General features: G+C 45.8%; 1 protein-coding gene across 1 annotated transcript in view; it reads left to right on the forward strand.

The window, feature by feature from the left end:
• Positions 1-18,311, forward strand: part of BTBD9 (BTB domain containing 9) — a 223,401-nt gene that overhangs the window by 378 nt on the left and 204,712 nt on the right. Inside the window, 1 exon segment of the mRNA XM_077485389.1 lies at positions 102-296. Coding sequence (XP_077341515.1) covers positions 112-296 — 185 coding nt within the window. The 5' untranslated portion in view covers positions 102-111.

The raw sequence follows: 18,311 nt of genomic DNA on the forward strand, positions 1-18,311 counted from the left end.
TATGGTATATGTTGGCTCTATAATAACACTGTGACTGTTGGGGGAGGGGGTGGTGATTTTTGGGTACCGGTACTGACCCGCCTCTCTCTCCGTCCCTCCAGAGCTGTCAGGATGAGTAACAGCCACCCCCTGCGCCCGTACACCGCCATCGGGGAGATCGACCACGTCCACATCCTGTCTGAGAACGTGGGAGCGCTGATCAACGGCGAGGAGTACAGCGACGTCACCTTCGTGGTGGAGAAGAGGAGGTTCCCTGCCCATCGCGTCATCCTGGCCGCCCGCTGCCACTATTTCAGGTATGGGTATGTGGAGGTGGGGGTCATGTTGGTCCTCCGGATACGGGGGAGGGGATAGGAGTTCAGGACTGTTTGTACCAGGAACCTGTGAGATGTTCACTAGAACCCTCAATGTAGAAGTAGATGGGGGATCAACATTTCTGGGGACACGTGGCGGACAGTTTCCCAATTGTCTTCCTCTCCCGCCATGGATAGAACTTCACCAGATCTCAACCTAACTACCAGTCCCATCATGCGTAGGACTTCTCTAGGCATCAGGCATACTACCAATCCCATCATGGAGAAGACTTCTTCAAACCTCAGGCTTACTACCAGTCCCGTCATGGAGAAGACTTCTTCAAACCTCAGGCTTACTACCAGTCCCGTCATGGAGAAGACTTCTTCAAACCTCAGGCTTACTACCAGTCCCGTCATGGAGAAGACTTCTTCAAACCTCAGGCTTACTACCAGTCCCGTCATGGAGAAGACTTCTTCAAACCTCAGGCTTACTACCAGTCCCGTCATGGAGAAGACTTCTTCAAACCTCAGGCTTACTACCAGTCCCGTCATGGAGAAGACTTCTTCAAACCTCAGGCTTACTACCAGTCCCGTCATGGAGAAGACTTCTTCAAACCTCCCGCTTACTACCAGTCCCGTCATGGAGAAGACTTCTTCAAACCTCAGGCTTACTACCAGTCCCGTCATGGCGAAGACTTCTTCAAACCTCAGGCTTACTACCAGTCCCGCCATGGAGAAGACTTCTTCAAATCTCACACTTACTACGAGTCCTGTCATGCATAGCACTTCTTTTCTAAACCTCAGGCTTACTACAAGTCCCATCATGGAGAAGACTTCTTCAAACCCCAGGCTTACTACCAGTCCCGTCATGGGGAAGACTTCTTCAAACCTCACACTTACTACCAGTCCCGTCATGGAGAAGACTTCTTCAAACCTCAGGCTTACTACCAGTCCCGTCATGGAGAAGACTTCTTCAAACCTCAGGCTTACTACCAGTCCCGTCATGGAGAAGACTTCTTCAAACCTCACGCTTACTACCAGTCCCGTCATGGAGAAGACTTCTTCAAACCTCACGCTTACTACCAGTCCCGTCATGGAGAAGACTTCTTCAAACCTCACGCTTACTACCAGTCCCGTCATGGAGAAGACTTCTTCAAACCTCACGCTTACTACCAGTCCCGTCATGGATAGCACTTCTTCTCTAAAACTCAGGCTTGCTACCAGTCCCGTCATGGATAGGACTTCCCTAGGCTTTCTATCAGCCCCGTCATAGAAAGCCTGAGGTCTACGGAAGTCATATCCATGACAGGACTGATGTCTAGGGAAGTCCTATCCATCAGTGCCGTCATGGATCGAACTTCCCTAGACCTCCAGGCTTACAAACAATCCTGCCATGGATAGGGCTTCCCTAGACTTCATGCTTGCTACCAACCCTGTCATGGATAGGACTTTGTTAGCCATCGGACTTACTACCAGTCCCGTCCTGGAAGGGGCTTTCCTAGACCTCTGGCTTAGTACCAGTCCATGGAAAATCTGGAGGGCCCCCCCCCCCTAGTTTAAAATGTAAATGTTACTTCTCAAAGGAAAACCTGATTAGATGAGGTCACCGGCCCACCTTGTACTTACATACTGGTAGAGCGTCTGCCGATTTTCGCATACACCTTTCATCCCAGCTGCTGGAATCCATGTACAGTTGTGCTCCTAAGTTTACATACCCTGGCAGAATTTGATTTCTTGGCCATTTTTCAGAGCCTATGAATGATAACTCAAAAACGTTTCTTTCACTCATGGTTAGTGTTTGGCTGAACGATTTATTATCAATCAACTGTTTACACTTTTTTTTATTTTTATCATAATGACAACAGAAAATACCCAAATGACCCTGATCAAAAGTTTACACACCCCAGCTCTTAATACCGTGTGTTGCCTCCCTTTATCATCAATGACAGCTTGAAGTCTTTTGTGGTATTTGTGGACGAGGCTCTTTATCTTCTCAGATGGTAAAGCTGCCCGTTCCTCTCCAGTTCCTGTAAATTCTTTGGTTGTCTTGCATGAATGGCACCCTTTGAGATCTCCCCAGAAGTGGATCAATGATATTGAGGTCAGGAGACTGAGATGGCGACTCCAGAACCTTCACTTTATTCTGCTGTAGCCAATGACAGGAGGACTTGGCCTTGTGTTTTGGATCGTCATGTTGGAATGTCCAAGTACCTCCCATACGCAGCTTCCTGGCTGATGAATGCAAATGTTCCTCCCAGTATTTTTTGATAACGCACTGCATTCATCTCGCCATCAATTTTGCCCACATTTCCTGTGCCTTTGTAGGTCACACATCCCCCAAAACATCAACACCACCTCCGTGTTTCACAGTAGGGATGGTGGACCTTTCATCATTGGCCTTGTTGACTCCTCTCCAAATGAAGCATTTATTGTTGTGGCCAAAAAGCTCAATTTTGTTCTCATCACTCCAAATGACTTTGTGCCAGAAGGTTTGAGGCTTGTCTCTGTGCTGTTTTTTGTATTGTAAGCGGGATACTTTGTGGCATTTGCGTAGTAATGGCTTTCTTCTGGTGACTCGACCATGCAGCCCATCTTTCTTCAAGTGCCTCCTTATTGTGCATCTAGAAACATCCACACCACATGTTTTCAGAGAGTCCTGTATTTCACCTGAAGTTATTTTTGGGTATTTCTTTGCATCCTGAACAATTTTTTTCCTGGCAGTTGTGGCTGAAATTTTAGTTGGTCTACCTGACCGTGGTTTGGTTTCAACAGAACCCCCTCATTGTCCACTTCTTGATTAGAGTTTGAACACTGCTGATTGGCATTCTCAATTCCTTAGACTTCTTTTTATATCCCTTTTTTCCTCTTTTATACAGTTCAACTACCTTTTTTTCCTTTGACAATTCTTTTGCTTTCCCCATGACTCAGAATCCAGAAACGTCAGTGCAGCACTGGATGAAAGATGCAAGGGTCTGTCAGGAGTCCAGAAACTCATTGACCTTTTATACACACACACACTAATTACAAAGAAACCGATCACAGGAGAGGATGGTTACCTTTTAATAGCCATTCAAACCCCTTTGTGTCAACTTGTTTGCATGTTATTAGGCCGAAAATCACCGGGGTATGTAAACTTTTGATCAGGTCATTTGGGGAGTTTCTGTTATGATTTAAAGAGTAAACACAGTTGTTTGATAATAAATGGCTTCCGCCAAACACTAACCATGAGTGAAAAATAAGTTTTTGTGTTATTCATATTCTCTGAAATAGTGTCCATGAAATCATAAATTCTACCAGGGTATGTAAACTTATGAGCACAACTGTATACATGTAATTGTCCATATGAAGAACGCCTGATACCGCTATAAAGGTATGACCTCCCAGGCAGATCCGGCTATACACTCACTAACGTCCGGCGTGATTCAAGAAGTAATTATCACGGAGATCTTCGATTACTCACCGTCCATAATGAAGAGACCTGGGCAGACATCGGGATCGCTCCATTATCCTACAATTAATAAATGGTGATGAATGCCGTGCTCTGCACCTCCCCCGCACCCATATGAACGGATGGCCTCTGGGATTAAATGTCACCTTTTATGGCCGTAGTTAAGTGACATTCCTAATCCAAAAGCAGAATGAGTTTGTTATAAGGACATTCGTTTTACGTAATTAGGATTCCATCGCTTGTGCTGCGTTCTGATCTCCGTGTGTAAATGGTTCCTGAGATTGGTGGGGGGGGGGGGGGGGGTGTTTGTATGGACGTGTGGATGTTATAAATTTAGTGGTGCACCGAAATGAAAATTCCAGAAGGATGCAATTGGCCAAAAAAACAAAAAAAAAAAAAAAAAACACATTTTTAACCACTTCAGTACCGGGTGATTTCACCCCCTTCCTGCCCAAGCCAATTTCCAGTTTTCAGCGCTGTCACAATTTGACAATTGCGCGGTCGTGCTACACTGTATCCAAATGAAATATTTATCATTTTTTCCCCACAAATAGAGCTTTCTTTTGGTGGTATTTGATGATCTCTGTGGTTTTTATTTTTTGCGCTATAAACAAAAGAGCGACAATTTTGGAAAAAATAATTTATTTTACTTTTTGCTATAAAAAATAAAATAAAAAAATATATATAATAAATATTAAAAATAAAAATAAATATATAATGTTCTGTAAATGCTATAACTTTTGTGCACATATCAGCCTAAACTGAGGGAAAAAATAATAAAAAAAAATAATATATATATATATATATATATATATATATATATATATATATATATATATATATATATATATATATATATATATATATATATATATATTATTTTTTTTTTTCCCCTCAGTTTAGGCTGATATGTGGTTTAAAAAAAAAAAAAATTACAATAAGCGTATATTGGTTTGCACAAAAGTTATAGCATTTACAGTGTGTGTGTGTATGTATATATATATATGTATATGTGTGTATATGTGTATATGTGTGTATATATATATATATATATATATATATATATATATATATATATATATATTATATTTTCATTTTTTTTTTTTTTTTTTTTTTTACAAGTAATGGCGATCTGGGATCTCTATTGTGACATTGCAGCAGACAGATCGGACACTTTTGACACCATTTTGGGACCATTCGCATTTATACAGCGATCAGTGCTATACAAATGCATTGATTACTGTATAAATGTCACTGGCAGTGAATGGGGTTAATAGTAGGGGGGACGGTGAAGGGGTTAACTGTGTTGCCTAGGGAGTGATTCTAACTGTAGGGGGAGGGGACTCACAAGGGGAGGAGACCGATCGGCGTTCCTCTGTTAAAGGAACATGCGATCGGTCTCCTCTCACCTGACAGGACTGGATCTGTATGCTTACACGCACACACAGATCCACAGTCCTCGGTTAACGGGCAATCGCGGGTGCTCGGTGGACATCGTGGCCGCTGGGCACGAGCAACGGCTCCCGAGTGACGTGGGGGGGCACGCACCCCCCAGACGGCCGGGAAGCCCAAGACGTCATATCATGCCCGCCCAGGATGGGAGATCCTTCCTGCGGACGTCGTATGCACATGGGCGGGATATGAAGTGGTTAAATATGTAATTAATGTGGCTGGGGTTTCTGCATTGAAGTCAATTGGGGGACGTGTTTTTCTGCATTGACATCAATGGGAGCATTGTTCCATGGATCTAAAAAGGTCTACACACCCCTGTTAAAATATTGGGTTTCTGTGATGTAAAAAAAAAATTAGACAAAGCTAAATTTCCAAACTTTTTACGCCTCCTCCTTTTTATTATTATTATTATTATTATTATTATTATTATTATTATTATTATTTTTACTTTTTTAATTTTTTTATGTGACCTACAAACTGTACAACTCGATTTTAAAAACAAACTGAAATCTTTTAGGTGGAGGGAAGTAAAAATCAAAAAACTAAAAATAATACGGTTGCATAATGTAATATGAAGCACTTTTTTTGATTTAATTACAGCATTCACTTTTTATTTTTTTTTACTTTTTTCGGTATGAGTCTCTCAGCATGGCACATCTTGACTTGGGAATATTTGCCCGCTCTTCTTTGAAAAAAAAAAAACCACTCCAAATCTGTCAGATTGCGAGGGCCTCTCCTGTGCGCAGCCCTCTTCAGATCCCCTCCTCTCCCTCCCTGATTTTTATTGGGATTCAGGTCTGGGCTCTGGCTGGGCCATTCTAAAACTTGAATCTTCTTCTGGTGAAGCCATTCCTTTGTTGATTTGGATGTATGTTTTGGGTCGTGTGTCATGCCGAAAAATGAAGTTCCTCTTGACGTTTCTAGCAGAAGCCTGAAGGTTTTGTGCCAATATTGACTGGTATTTGGAACTGTTCATAAATTCCCTCTTACCTTGACTAAGGCCCCTGTTCCAGCTGAAGAAAAAACAGCCCCAAAGCATGATGCTGCCACCACCATGCTTCACGGTTGGTGTGGTGTTCTTTTGGTGATGTGCAGTGTTGCTTTTGCACCAAACATCTTTTTTAGAATTCTGGCCAAAAAGTTCAACCTTGGTTTCTGTTTCAATATATTTATCGAGATTTTCAGTTCAGATATAAAAGTAACAATACAGATAATGCCCCCTCCTACAGGCCAACATAGCCTGACTAGAGTGTCAAACATGTAAGGGTCAAATATCCAACGTTTAATACTTGGCATATAGCTGCGTGTACATCTCTATGCGTAACGCAGTAATCGTATATATGTGCTATCAGTATGTTTTGCGTTTTTATCATCTCAGTTTCAATATTTTTCTATTGGAAATGTATAACAATAGTAACAGTAATTACATGTTGTCATACAACGTGGGGGTCCCATGCGGGGCCAGAAGCTCCTATAAACATTTGTCACGTAACATGTATTTGGTGTAGGTAGTATATTTGGCTCACCTGTCCTTTAGGACTGTCCATTATCTAAGTATAATGTGTTTATCTCGACCTTTATAACCACTGCGTACTTACGGGATCTGGTTGGGCAGATCCACGGTGGAGAGTGGTCCCAATGTATCAAAATTGGTTAGGGTCACATCGCTCTGGGATAATCTCTCCACCCGTATGGGTTCACGCTGTGGAGTAATGGAGCCCGTGGTCTCAGCCCGATGACGAGCCCCATCCGTTACCTCACTCCCCTACCGGGGGATGCCTGCCCCAGCAGTCTCCTGGGTCACAACAGTCCCCAGAATAGGGAGGTTGTTCACTTGGGGTCAGGTCGATCTCAATCAAAAGTAGCTAGCTATCTTTTGCTCGTGACAATCCAGTTTGGGTGGTAGATGGCCTTGTGAAGAGCTAAGTGTTAAGCTTGCAACATGCCGATAACTAGTTTGTTGATATGTACCATGAGAGAGTTAAAAGAGAAAGCGGGGGAGATAGGGGAGGGGGAAAAAGGTATGTGGTCCCTCCTGGAAATTCCTTCATGTATGTAGGTGGCCCGGCTAAAGCGGGATCTTGATGTCTGGCCCATGGTTCCCAGACCCTCTCAAAGCGCTGGACCATGTCCAGCAACTTTGCAACAGTCTGTTCCTGGGTCATGATCCACGATATTTTCCGCTTGGCAGCCAAGATTGATACTGTCAGTTTTTTCCAGGATTTTGCCAAGGAAATCTTGGCTCCCAAGCACATGAAGAAGATAAGTTGTGTGCATTTAGGGGTGTTGTGCTCCCTAGGGTTCAAGAGAATTTTATATGTGGGGTCCTGAGGAACTTGGGTCTCTGTTACCTTTTCGTAATACATGGAGGAATTTATTCCCGTAGCTTCTTATACGGGGGAAAGTCCACCATATATGGAGCATCGTGCCTACATGCCCGCATCCTCTATAGCAGAGAGGGGAGGCGTCTGGATATATCCTGGATAATCTAGCGGGAACATAGTACCATCTAGTGTACACTTAAATGTTGACTTCTATCAGTGAGATGTTAACGATACCTTTAGATCTGTGGAAGGCTTGAAACCACTTGTCAGGGTCCAGCTGGATGTCCAGATCTGCTTCCCAGGATCAAGTGTATGCCATGGAGTCCATCTTGTCTGCCAGGGAAGAGTACATAATGGAGATGCTACTCATTTGAGATCCTATGCTAGAACACCATTGTTCATACATGGTTTCTTTGGGTGGACCTGACTTGTCCAAAGTGTGTGGAGGAAGTCCCTGATCTGGGAAAGTCTGAACTTTTCGGAAACTGGCATGTCCAATTTGCACAGGCAGTGCCTTAATGATAAAGGGCCATTTGATGTAAAGAAGTGTCCTAGCCTGAAAAGCCCCTTGTTTAGCCACCAGTGAAATGCGTATATATTCATCCCTGCAGGAAAATCGGGGTTGTGAAATAGGTGTAAGAGGGGGTCTCAAGGGAGATATCAGTTGTGTGTGTTTATGTATTGTATCACATAGTGCTAGGGAGTGGCATAGTGTGGGAGCTAGGATAGCTGGTCTGTGTTTTGCTGGTCTCCAGAGTAGAAAGTCAAGCGTATGATGGGGGACTGTCTGCCTTTCTAGGGAGACCCAGTTGGTTTTGTGGTCCTTTGAATATATGATGGAAAATTGGGCCAGTTGGGCTGCTTGATAGTAAAGCCATAGGTTCAGGAGTCCCAGTCCGCCTTTGGGTTTTGAGTTGGCGTAGGATCTCTTTTGCAAATCGGTGGCCCCTGTCTCCCCAGACGAAGATGACAATCTTGGATTGAAGCTTAGTCAAAGTGGATTTTTTAATAGGGATTTGGGAGGGAACGAAAGAGGTGTAGTAGACTGGCGAGTAATGTCATCTTTACGGCATTAAACCTGCCCAGCCAGGATAGGCCACTCTTCGACCACATTTTCAGCTCTGCTTCAAGAGAGCGGAACGCGTGGATAGTTGACTGTGTATAGGGTACTAACACTTTTGGTCAGTTTGATTCAGAGATAGGGGATCGCTTCCTCTGCCCAGGAGAAGGGAAAAGTGGTGTTTGAGTTGGTCTATTCGTTTTGATTGGACGGATATGTTTAGGGCTATTGATTTGGTTACGTTTACTTGGAGACCGGAAATATACCCAAATTCCTTAAGTAGCCGGAAAACATTGGGGGTAGCGATTAGCGGTGATGTTAAGAATAATGGCATATCGTCTGCAAAGGGGGTATGCTTATGTTCTTCTTGGCCGCATTTAACTCCTTTTTACATCAGAATTTGTCCTGATGGCTATGGCCAGTGATGCTATCGCAAAGATTAAGGGAGATAGAGGGCATCCCTGCCTCTTTCCTCTGTTGATATCAAAGGACTCGGAGTAATGCCCCATTAAACACACTTGGGCATTTGGGTTAGAGTAAAGGGTGTGTATAATTCTAAGGAATTTGATTCCAAACCCCCAATGTTCCAGAATGTCAGAGGTAAGGCCAGGACAGAGTCGAAGGCCTTCTGTAGATCTCACGATAACAGGTAGCCTTCCTGACGTGCCCCCCGTCCCATTGGGATTGTAGGAGGGAGATCAGATCAACTGCCCTATGGATTTAGTCCAGTCCATGTCTCCCCAGGATGAAGACCACCTGATCTTTGTGGATGTATCCAGCAACAAAGCTGGACAGTCTTGTCGCTAGGATTTTTGTCATGATCCTAAGGTCGTTATTAGTGAAATGGAGTGATAATTACCGACTTCGCTTGTCTTTCCCTACCCTGTTTCCCCTAAAATAAGACCTAGTGTGATTGTCGGTGATAGCTGCAATAAAAGCCCTACCCCCCCCCCCCCCAAATAAGCCCTTTCTTCTTTTCAGGGTAGGGCTTATTTTTGAGGAAACAGAGTAGGGCTTATTTGGGTGGTAGGGCTTATATTGCAGCCAACACCGACAATCACGCTAGGTCTTATTTTAGGGGAAACAGGGTAGTTTGGGTATGTGTAGTGTTCAGGTCGCTAGGTAGGGGGGCTCCATCCTGGAGAGAGTTAAAGAAACCAGCCATGTAGGGTTCTAGGCAGGAGTTGCCTTTTTTTATAGTAGCAGACTGAGAAGCCATCTGATCCTGGAGCAGAGGCTAGTTTCAAAGATTTTATAACTTCCAATATTTTGTCTGAGGAGAAAGGTTTGTCTAATAGTTCCTGGTGGGTTCGCTTTAGGTGGGGTAAGTGGAGGTGTTGGCGAAACGCCTCTCTTGTCTTGGGGTGCGTATGATGTAGTCCTTTTATATAGGTTTTGAGTAGAAGTCATGGAAGGAGTCCATGATTCCCATTGGATTTTGGGTTATATTTCCCGTCTTGGTGTGAATTTTGGGGTAGGCCTGGGTACGTGTCTTTGGACTTGATTTAGCTGCCAGTTTAGAGCCTATCCTGTCTTTTTGGTAGTAAAAGTGAGCCCCTGTCTATCTTAAATGTTTCTTGGCTGAGGTGGCGAGGGAGAGGTTTAATCTGACTCGCGCCGAATCGAGCCTAGCCAAGCTGTCCGGTGTGGGGTTGCTTTTGTGGCATTTACTGAGCAAACAAAAGTCTTCGGTCAACTCCTGTATTTCTACCCTTCTTTCCTGTTTTAATTTGGGATGCAAGCTGGATAAGTCTACTTCTCAGTTTTATACCGAGCCCACAGAGTGCCTGGCAAGACCGACTCAATGTCATTTAGCAAAAAGTAATCTGTTAATGCTTTTTCCAGGATTGTGCAATTTGTGGGATTGCTCAGTAGAGCTTCATTGAGATGCCATTTGAAGGGGGCTCCTCTCTCCGAATCCGCCCCTGAGGGTAAGAGTCATTGGAGTTATCAGATAAGGGGGAGTGGGATATTTTGGAGGCCTCCACCCTTGGGATTGCGTATGAAGAAATAAAAGATGTGGTCTATCCTAGTGTTTTTGTGTGTGTGTGTGTGTGTGTGTGTGTGATCTTTAGTTCGGGGGTTCATTTCCCTCCAGATGTCAACCAAACCGTGTGTATGGCCTGCGCTACCTGCAGACTTTGTCTGGGGGAGGGGTCTCTTGACTTTTGGGGTCTGGGGGTTGGACTAGTCCGACGAGAGGCCAAATGGAGTGTTAGTCTCTGCCCAGGATTACTGTGCCTAGGAAGTGAGGCTTCAGGGTCTGTAGACCGGCTTCAAAGAATTTGACTTTTTGTGTGTGTGTGTGGCCCGTTAATTGTGCCCTTTACTAGAACGTAGTGGCCGTCATGCTCTTTATTTTAGTAGGTGAGAAGTGAACCCTGTTCGAAAACATACTGCCACTCCTTTCGTCTTGTTGACCGCATTCGCTAGGTGGAATTGAGTGAAATGTTTGTGAAGGAATGAGGGATTATAGGTTGCCAGGGAATGTGTTTCTTGAATTGGCACTACGTCTGCTTTTAGGGTGTGTGGTGCTGTTGCATTATTTTGCATCTTTTTACTGGGGAGTTGAGTCCTTGCACATTGTGGGAGAAGATCCGGAGTTCTTAGGTCTGTTGGTGGAGTTTCAGTCATGGCTTAGTTGGTAATGGGGTGCTATGTGTAAGGTACTCTTACCAGAGAGACTATTTCCCTGGCAGATGGAAGGCTTCCTGGGCTCCATGGCAATCTGATCCTGGTAGTAGTAGGTAGTAATTCCAGCAAGACCCTGTTGCTGATGGATGGGGAGGAAGAAGAGGGAAAGAGAAAAGATGCATTGTACAATAAGAACCCAGTGCCACTAGAGCTGGGGAGGGATCCATCCCTGCCCGGCCCTTTACCCCCAAAGGAATCCCAATTCGTCCTAGAAAGGACGTAGGAATCTGACTCCGACAGGGGAAAATAGATAGAATGGATAAATAAGAGATGCACTGTAACCACTCCAGTCACCCCCACCATAAGTTATCTATAACAGTGTAATAAACTTAGTCTGAGCTCTGTTGACACACAAATAGAGCATAGTCTGATCTTCTTGGTATATCCCCCACTCCCCCCACTCGGTAACACACGTCACCACTGAGCGTAGTGGATATGGGTGATAGGTGTTGTCATGACACCTGCCACAGGCCATGGAAGAGGACGAGATAGCCGCCCATGACTATATGGCTAATTGTCTTGGCAGGTAGCAAACGTCCCAGTTGGAGGGCTCCCTCAAGAGAGCCATGGTGACCCCTTAGGCTCTGCATTTTCTAGAGTTCCACAGGAATGTTGCGATTATCGGTGTAGCGCCAGGGGACATGGATGTAAAAATGATAGATAAAAATAAAACCGAAGGGAAAAAAAAAAAACTATTAATAAGGTACAAGTAACTTGTAGGAAAAAATAAACCGGGTAACACAGGGAACCAGGGGGTTGCGGGGGAAGCCGGTCCCCAGGAACAATCTTCCCTTGAGTAACTTTGGGTCAATCCCGAGGTTTACTCGGGGTAAATGGAATGTCAGTCTAATGACGGTAGGTTGGCCTCAAACACAGTTCCAAAGAAAGGATTCGAGAGACTGAAGAAATGTTGGTAGAAGGTGGACAGTCTCATGGAGGGAAGGACTCCGTGATCATTTAGGATGTTTTTTCTGCCATACTTGCGACAGCGGGCTATTAGGCGATGGGCGTTTAGTAGGGATGCACCAAAATTTCGTCCGCCGAAACATATTGCCCAAAAATGGCCTTTTCGGCTTTGCCAAAAAAGAAAATCGCGCCGATAACTGCACCGAAAATGGGGCGGGGCCTGGGCAGTGCCACCCAGTAGGGGGGTGTCGTTCTGGAGCGTCCCCGTCCAACCCCAGTCCTCTCCTCCCCTCCCTTCTCGACGAGGTGGCTGAAAGCAAAACCATGCTCTATGGAGGAAAGCCGTCAGCGCACTGCATTAAGGAGCAGCTTGTTGGTATGACCAGCGGGAGGACCATTATCGGTGTGCAGCGCTGTGGGGGTTAAGAGTGCAGGACTTGTTTTTTTTACATGCTTTTAGAAACCGTGAGCCCGCTCAGTGAAGGGCCTTTATCCAGGGAGTATAAAACGGCAACTCGGGGATAAAAAAAAAGTAGGAATTTAAAAAATTAAGATTTTAAAACCCGGGCCGGCTTGCAAGCACTCGTCCACTCAGATAAACAAACACGATGACGGCAGCACGCCACTCCTCCCGACGCGCGTTTCGTCATACACGGACGTCGTCCTGGGGCATGGGCAATGCATTGACTCATCGCATTATATAGTAAACAAAGAACCACGCCTCGATTTGAGTCTCAAGTGGTGGAACCAAATCCTCCATATAGGAGACTGAAGATATAAAAATATAACTGATGCCAATGTTAAAAATATAAAATTGTAATTTAATAATGTTGGTATATCTAATAATTGATCTTAAATTTAATGTGTAAATTGATGTGAGCCGGGGTATGGAAAACATTGGGCAATACACCCAAGGGGCCAGATCAAACACCGTACCCAGCACCATCTAATGGTGTACTGCTCTACTATGCAATCTGTAAAATACATCAATCCATTTTGGAGTGGCCGGGCCGCTTCTGACTCAAATTCCCGGGATAAGTTCCTCCAGGCAGTGCCACTTCCTGTTTCCTTGGCTGCCAGTGGCACCGGATTTAAAAAAATATACATTATTTCGTGATCTGAATACTTTGAAATGCAAAGGAGGGATTGGAGGTATTTTAGACCCCCCCCCCGATCCCTGCATACCTGTCACCACCTATTACTGTCATGCCCTGTACGAACGGTCGGAAATTCAGACGGAAAAGGTCCGATCGGATTATATTGTCGGAAAATCCGATCGTGTGTGGGCTCTATCGGACTTTTTCCGTCTGAAAAATTTGAGAGCAGGATCTCAAATTTTCCGACCAAAAAATCCGATCGGACTTTTTCTGATCGTTTGTAGAGAATTCCGATCGGACAAAGTGCCACGCATGCTCAGATCAAATTACAAGACGAAAGCTATTGGCTACTAGCCTCAACGTAGTCCCGTCCTAACCAACGAATGTCATCACGTTCTGAACAATCGGATTTTCCGACAACTTTGTCCGACCGTGTGTATGCAACACCAGTTTAGGAGAAAATCCGTCGGAAAAAATCAGACGGATTTTGTGGTCGCAGTGTCCGACCGTGTGTACAAGGTATCAAGGGATGTTGACATTCCTAAAAACACAATATAATAATATAAAAATAAATGAGAAATAAAAAATAAAAAAATTTCAGCGCACCCCCATTCCCGTGAGCTCGCGCAGCAAAGAAAACGCATGCGGAAGTCGTGCCCGCATATGTAAACTGTGTTCATATCACACATGTGAGGTATCGCCAAGATTGTCAGAGCGAGAACAAACAATCATTCTCGTATTAGACCTCCTCTGTGACTCTAACCTGGTAACCGTAAAAAAAAATGTAAGCGTCGCCTATGGAGATTTTCCCAAGGCGTCTTTCAGGACAGCACCTGAGAGATAGCGACTCCTCCCTCCTCGTTAGGAAACACCTTCTTCCTCCAGACTTTAAAGGGAGGCACCTCCCTACCACACCTCAGTTAGTGTTTCCTCCGGCCCGGAGGGAACATCTTCTGGGAGGGAGTCGGTTCTCTTGGGTGTTCCTGAGGGACAGGGCTTCCTTCCCTTTTTTCCTCCTTAAGGGACCCGCTGTCCTCCCGACCTACCCAGGCCTCGGCAGTGGTAGCAAGCGGGCTCCTCTTGGTGCTCGGAGAGAGCCGAAGATTCGGTGGCCCGCACGTCCGTAGGCGTGGCGGCGCGCGTGTGCCGCCGCCATGTATTTTTTTTATTTTTTTTTTTTTTTTCGGCGGTCACGCCGGAAGTGACAGAGCGGGTCACTGGGTCGGCTGAAACGTCGTTTCCGGCGTGGACGCAGGGGGGAGGAGGGAGGACAGGAGCTGGTGCCTAATTCCGCTTCCGGTCCGGTGCAGATGCATTATGGGAGTCCGGAGGCGGCATGTAGCCACAAGTGGAATTCTGCACACCTGTTATGGAAGATTCAGCGTCTGCAGCGGTGGGGACAGGCACCAGCAAAGCCCAGGTAGGAGGCAGCGGTTAAAGTCTGCCTTTTCTCTCCTATTTCCTGGCTTTTGGTCTCTCCTTTTTTTTTTTTTTCTTTCCCCCCTGGTGGCAAGGGCCCTGTCTGGGCACTAGAAGCTGACTGGTTTCTTCTCAGTGCACCTGTGTGGTGATCCCTATCAAGGCTGAGACTGGGTCTCACTAAGGGTTCCCTGTTTTTTTTTCCCTTTTTTGTCTTTTTCTTCATAGGCTAAGAGCTCTGACCCAAAGAAAAGATGTCCTTCTTGCAGGGCCAAGCTGGGAGAAAATTGGAAGAAAACCCTGTGCAGTGCCTGCATTACTTCTTTAGTTAAAGAGGAATCAGCCTCTGTATGTGAGGATCTGGTGGCCTCTGTAAAGAAGGAGCTATACGCCACGATTCAGAATTTTCGTGACTCACTAGTAAACCCGGCTGCTAGTCAGACTTCCACTTCAGAGTCTTCCCAGGGGTCTTTCTCTATCCTGGTATTGGAATCTCTGCCTGAAGACCCTTCAGATAGGGAAAAGCAGTCCGCTGCTCTTTCCGTTAAAGATTCGGAAGAGGAGTTGGAGGATTCTGAGGTAGCCCCCTCTAAATTCAAACTGTCCATTGAAGAGGTTGATGGGCTCCTTAAAGCCATTCATGCTACGTTTGGCTTAAGTGAGGAGAAAAAGGAATTATCACTCCATGACCGCATGTATGCTGGGTTGGATGAGCCTAAGGGCCGAACGTTCCCAGTTCATCCAGTCATCTCTGAGGCCCTTTTTCTCCAAAGCCCACAAAAGGCGTTTTCTTTTTGAGGAGGACCCTGCAGCAGTGTGGAACAAGGTGCCCAGATTGGATGCCGCCTTCTCCCAGGTCTCAAGGTCCACGGATCTGTCCTTTGAGGACATGGGAGTTTTGAGGGATCCGATGGACAAACGCATGGATCTTTTGCTCAAGAGATCATGGCAATCAGTTATGAGCAATTTAAAACCAGCAATGGCCACAACGTGTGTAGCCAGAAATTTAGAATTCTGGATTAACCAGTTAAAGTCACATATAGCTGCAGATTCCCCCAAACAGGAAATCTTAGATTCTTTTTTTACCTTGACTGCGGCAGTTGCTTATATTGCAGATGCCTCAGCTGAGGCAATTTAAGATGTCAGCCAGGTCAGCAGCTCTAACTAATGCTGCAAGAAGAGCCTTATGGCTTAAAACCTGGCCCGGTGACTCGGCATCAAAGAGCAAGCTGTATGGGTTACCCTTTTCAGGGGACCTTCTCTTCGGCCCTGACCTCGATAATATTCTGGACAGGACAGCCGATAAAAAGAGATCCTTCCCGGTCAAAAAGAAAAAGCAGGTACTAAAACGTCTTTTTCGACCTCAAACTCAGGATCAGGACAGCAAATTGCAGGGGAGAAGGAAAAATTGGTCCACCCCGAAGCCGAAAGGTAGAGGCGGCATTCTCTTCCGTCCTCCTACACAGGCCGAGAAATCTCAATGACTCGTCTCTGCGGGTGGGTGGAAGACTACAAGAATTTCTTCCGCAGTGGTCAGGGATAACTTCAAATCAGTTTATTCTGACCACTCTCACGCAGGGTTACACACTCGAGTTTGCCAACAACCCCCCAAAAAGGTTCCTGATTACAAACACCCCACGGGTATCGGTAAGGGCCCTGGCCATGAAGTCCTCTCTAGAGGAACTGATGCAGCAGGGTGTAGTGGTACAGGTGCCCCTGCAAGAACAGCAGGAGGGGTTTTATTCCCATGTTTTTTCCTAGTAAATAAAACCGACAGGAAAATTTCGGTTGATTCTCAACCTAAAACCGTTAAACGAGTCCATTAGGTACAGAAAGTTCAAGATGGACTCAATTTTTTTCAGTCAGGAATCTGTTGACGCCAGGATGTTTTATGGCGTCAGTGGATTTAAAGGATGCATACCTACGTGTTCCGATCTCTCCCCAGTCTCAGAAGTTCCTCAGGCTGGCGGTGAGGTTGGGGGGTATGGTTCATCTCCAGTTCAGGGCCCTACCCTTCGGCCTGTCATCATCTCCCCGAATTTTTACCAAAGTAATGGCAGAAGCTTTAGCTCCGCTGCGACTTCAGGGAATCGCAGTTATTCCTTATTTGGACGATCTGCTGTTTTTCGCCCCATCCAGCGAGGAATTGCAGATCAATCTAGGCAAAGCTCGCAGCCATCTGGAGGCTTTGGGGTGGATTTTGAACCTCCAAAAGTCATCCCTAAACCCATCCCAGGAGATTCGGTTTTTAGGTTATCTAATAAATTCGGTGGATCAAAAAATCTTCCTTCCCTTAGACAAAAAGGACAGGATTTCCGGTGCAGGGTCTTTACTGCAGACCAGCCAAAATCTGACAGTAAGGCAGGTTATGTCAGCTTTGGGGGTTCTAACCTCAACAATGCCGGCAGTCCAGTGGGCAAGAATGCATTTCAGGTGTCTGCAGGCTTTCCTTCTAAAATCTTGGGATCACACAGTGGCATCCCTAGAGGCAGAGGTAAGAGTGTCAACCCAGGTAAAAAGGTCCCTATGGTGGTGGAAAAGACAGGATGTCTTATCAGAAGGGTTAGTCTGGGCTTTTCCAGTCGAGAAAAGACTAACAACCGACGCCAGTTCCTGGGGGTGGGGAGCCCATCTAGGAACACGTTTTACTCAGGGATTCTGGGCCAAAGAGGAGACAGTAAGGTCCTCAAACTGGAGGGAGCTCAAGGCGATTGCCTTGGCTCTGGAATTGTTTGTTCAGGAGCTTCAGTCACATCACGTTCAGGTCCTAACAGACAATGCCACGGCGGTGGCTTATTTAAACAGGCAGGGGGGTACAAGAAGCAGGTCGCTTCAAGTACTGGCCATGGAGATCCTTCGGTGGGCAGAAAAACATTTGTTATCTCTATCAGCAGTCCACCTAAAAGGTGATCTAAACAGGTTAGTGGACTTCCTAACCAGAAACGCTATTCGGGAAGCGGAATGGTCTCTAAACCCGGAGGTATTCGCAATGATTGCCGGGAAATGGGGGCTACCAGAGGTGGACCTGTTCGCCTCAAGGGAGAATGCCCAGGTTCCCCAGTTCTGGTGGGCACTGATGAGGCACTAATATACCGCTCTTATGGGCACTGTTAGATGGCACGGATAGGTGGCATGGATAGGCGGTACTGATGGGCATTAATGGGTGGCACTGATTGCCAGCACTGACTTGCATCGCTAATGGGCACTGTTGGCACTTGTGGGCACTGATTGCTGGCATTGGTGGGTACTGTATGGTGACACTGTTTTACTATACTGTAATCGGGGCACTGATGATCAGTGCCCTAATTACATTCCTACATATCCCCCTGATCGGCTCTCCTTGCCACACACTCTGTCGGTGTGAGGCGAGGAGCAACGATTACCGGCACTTCCTTGTTTACATGTGATTAAACAAAGCCGATCACATGGTTAAAGACCTTGGACATGGCTCTTTACAGAGATCGGGGTCGCGCCGTGTTGCTAGGCTGCAATCGCTTTGCTGCTCGCCCATTCTGGGACGCCGACCCAGAACGAGAGCCGCACCGCCCTGCCATCATTTGATGGGGCGGGCGACAATAAATCCTGTATAATAATAACCAGTTAACATGAGTTTGAACG

This window comes from Lithobates pipiens, unplaced genomic scaffold (assembly GCF_037356315.1).
Source record: "Lithobates pipiens isolate NorthernLeopardFrog02 unplaced genomic scaffold, aLitPip1_a1.2 Scaffold_18, whole genome shotgun sequence".
Classification (NCBI taxonomy): domain Eukaryota; kingdom Metazoa; phylum Chordata; class Amphibia; order Anura; family Ranidae; genus Lithobates; species Lithobates pipiens.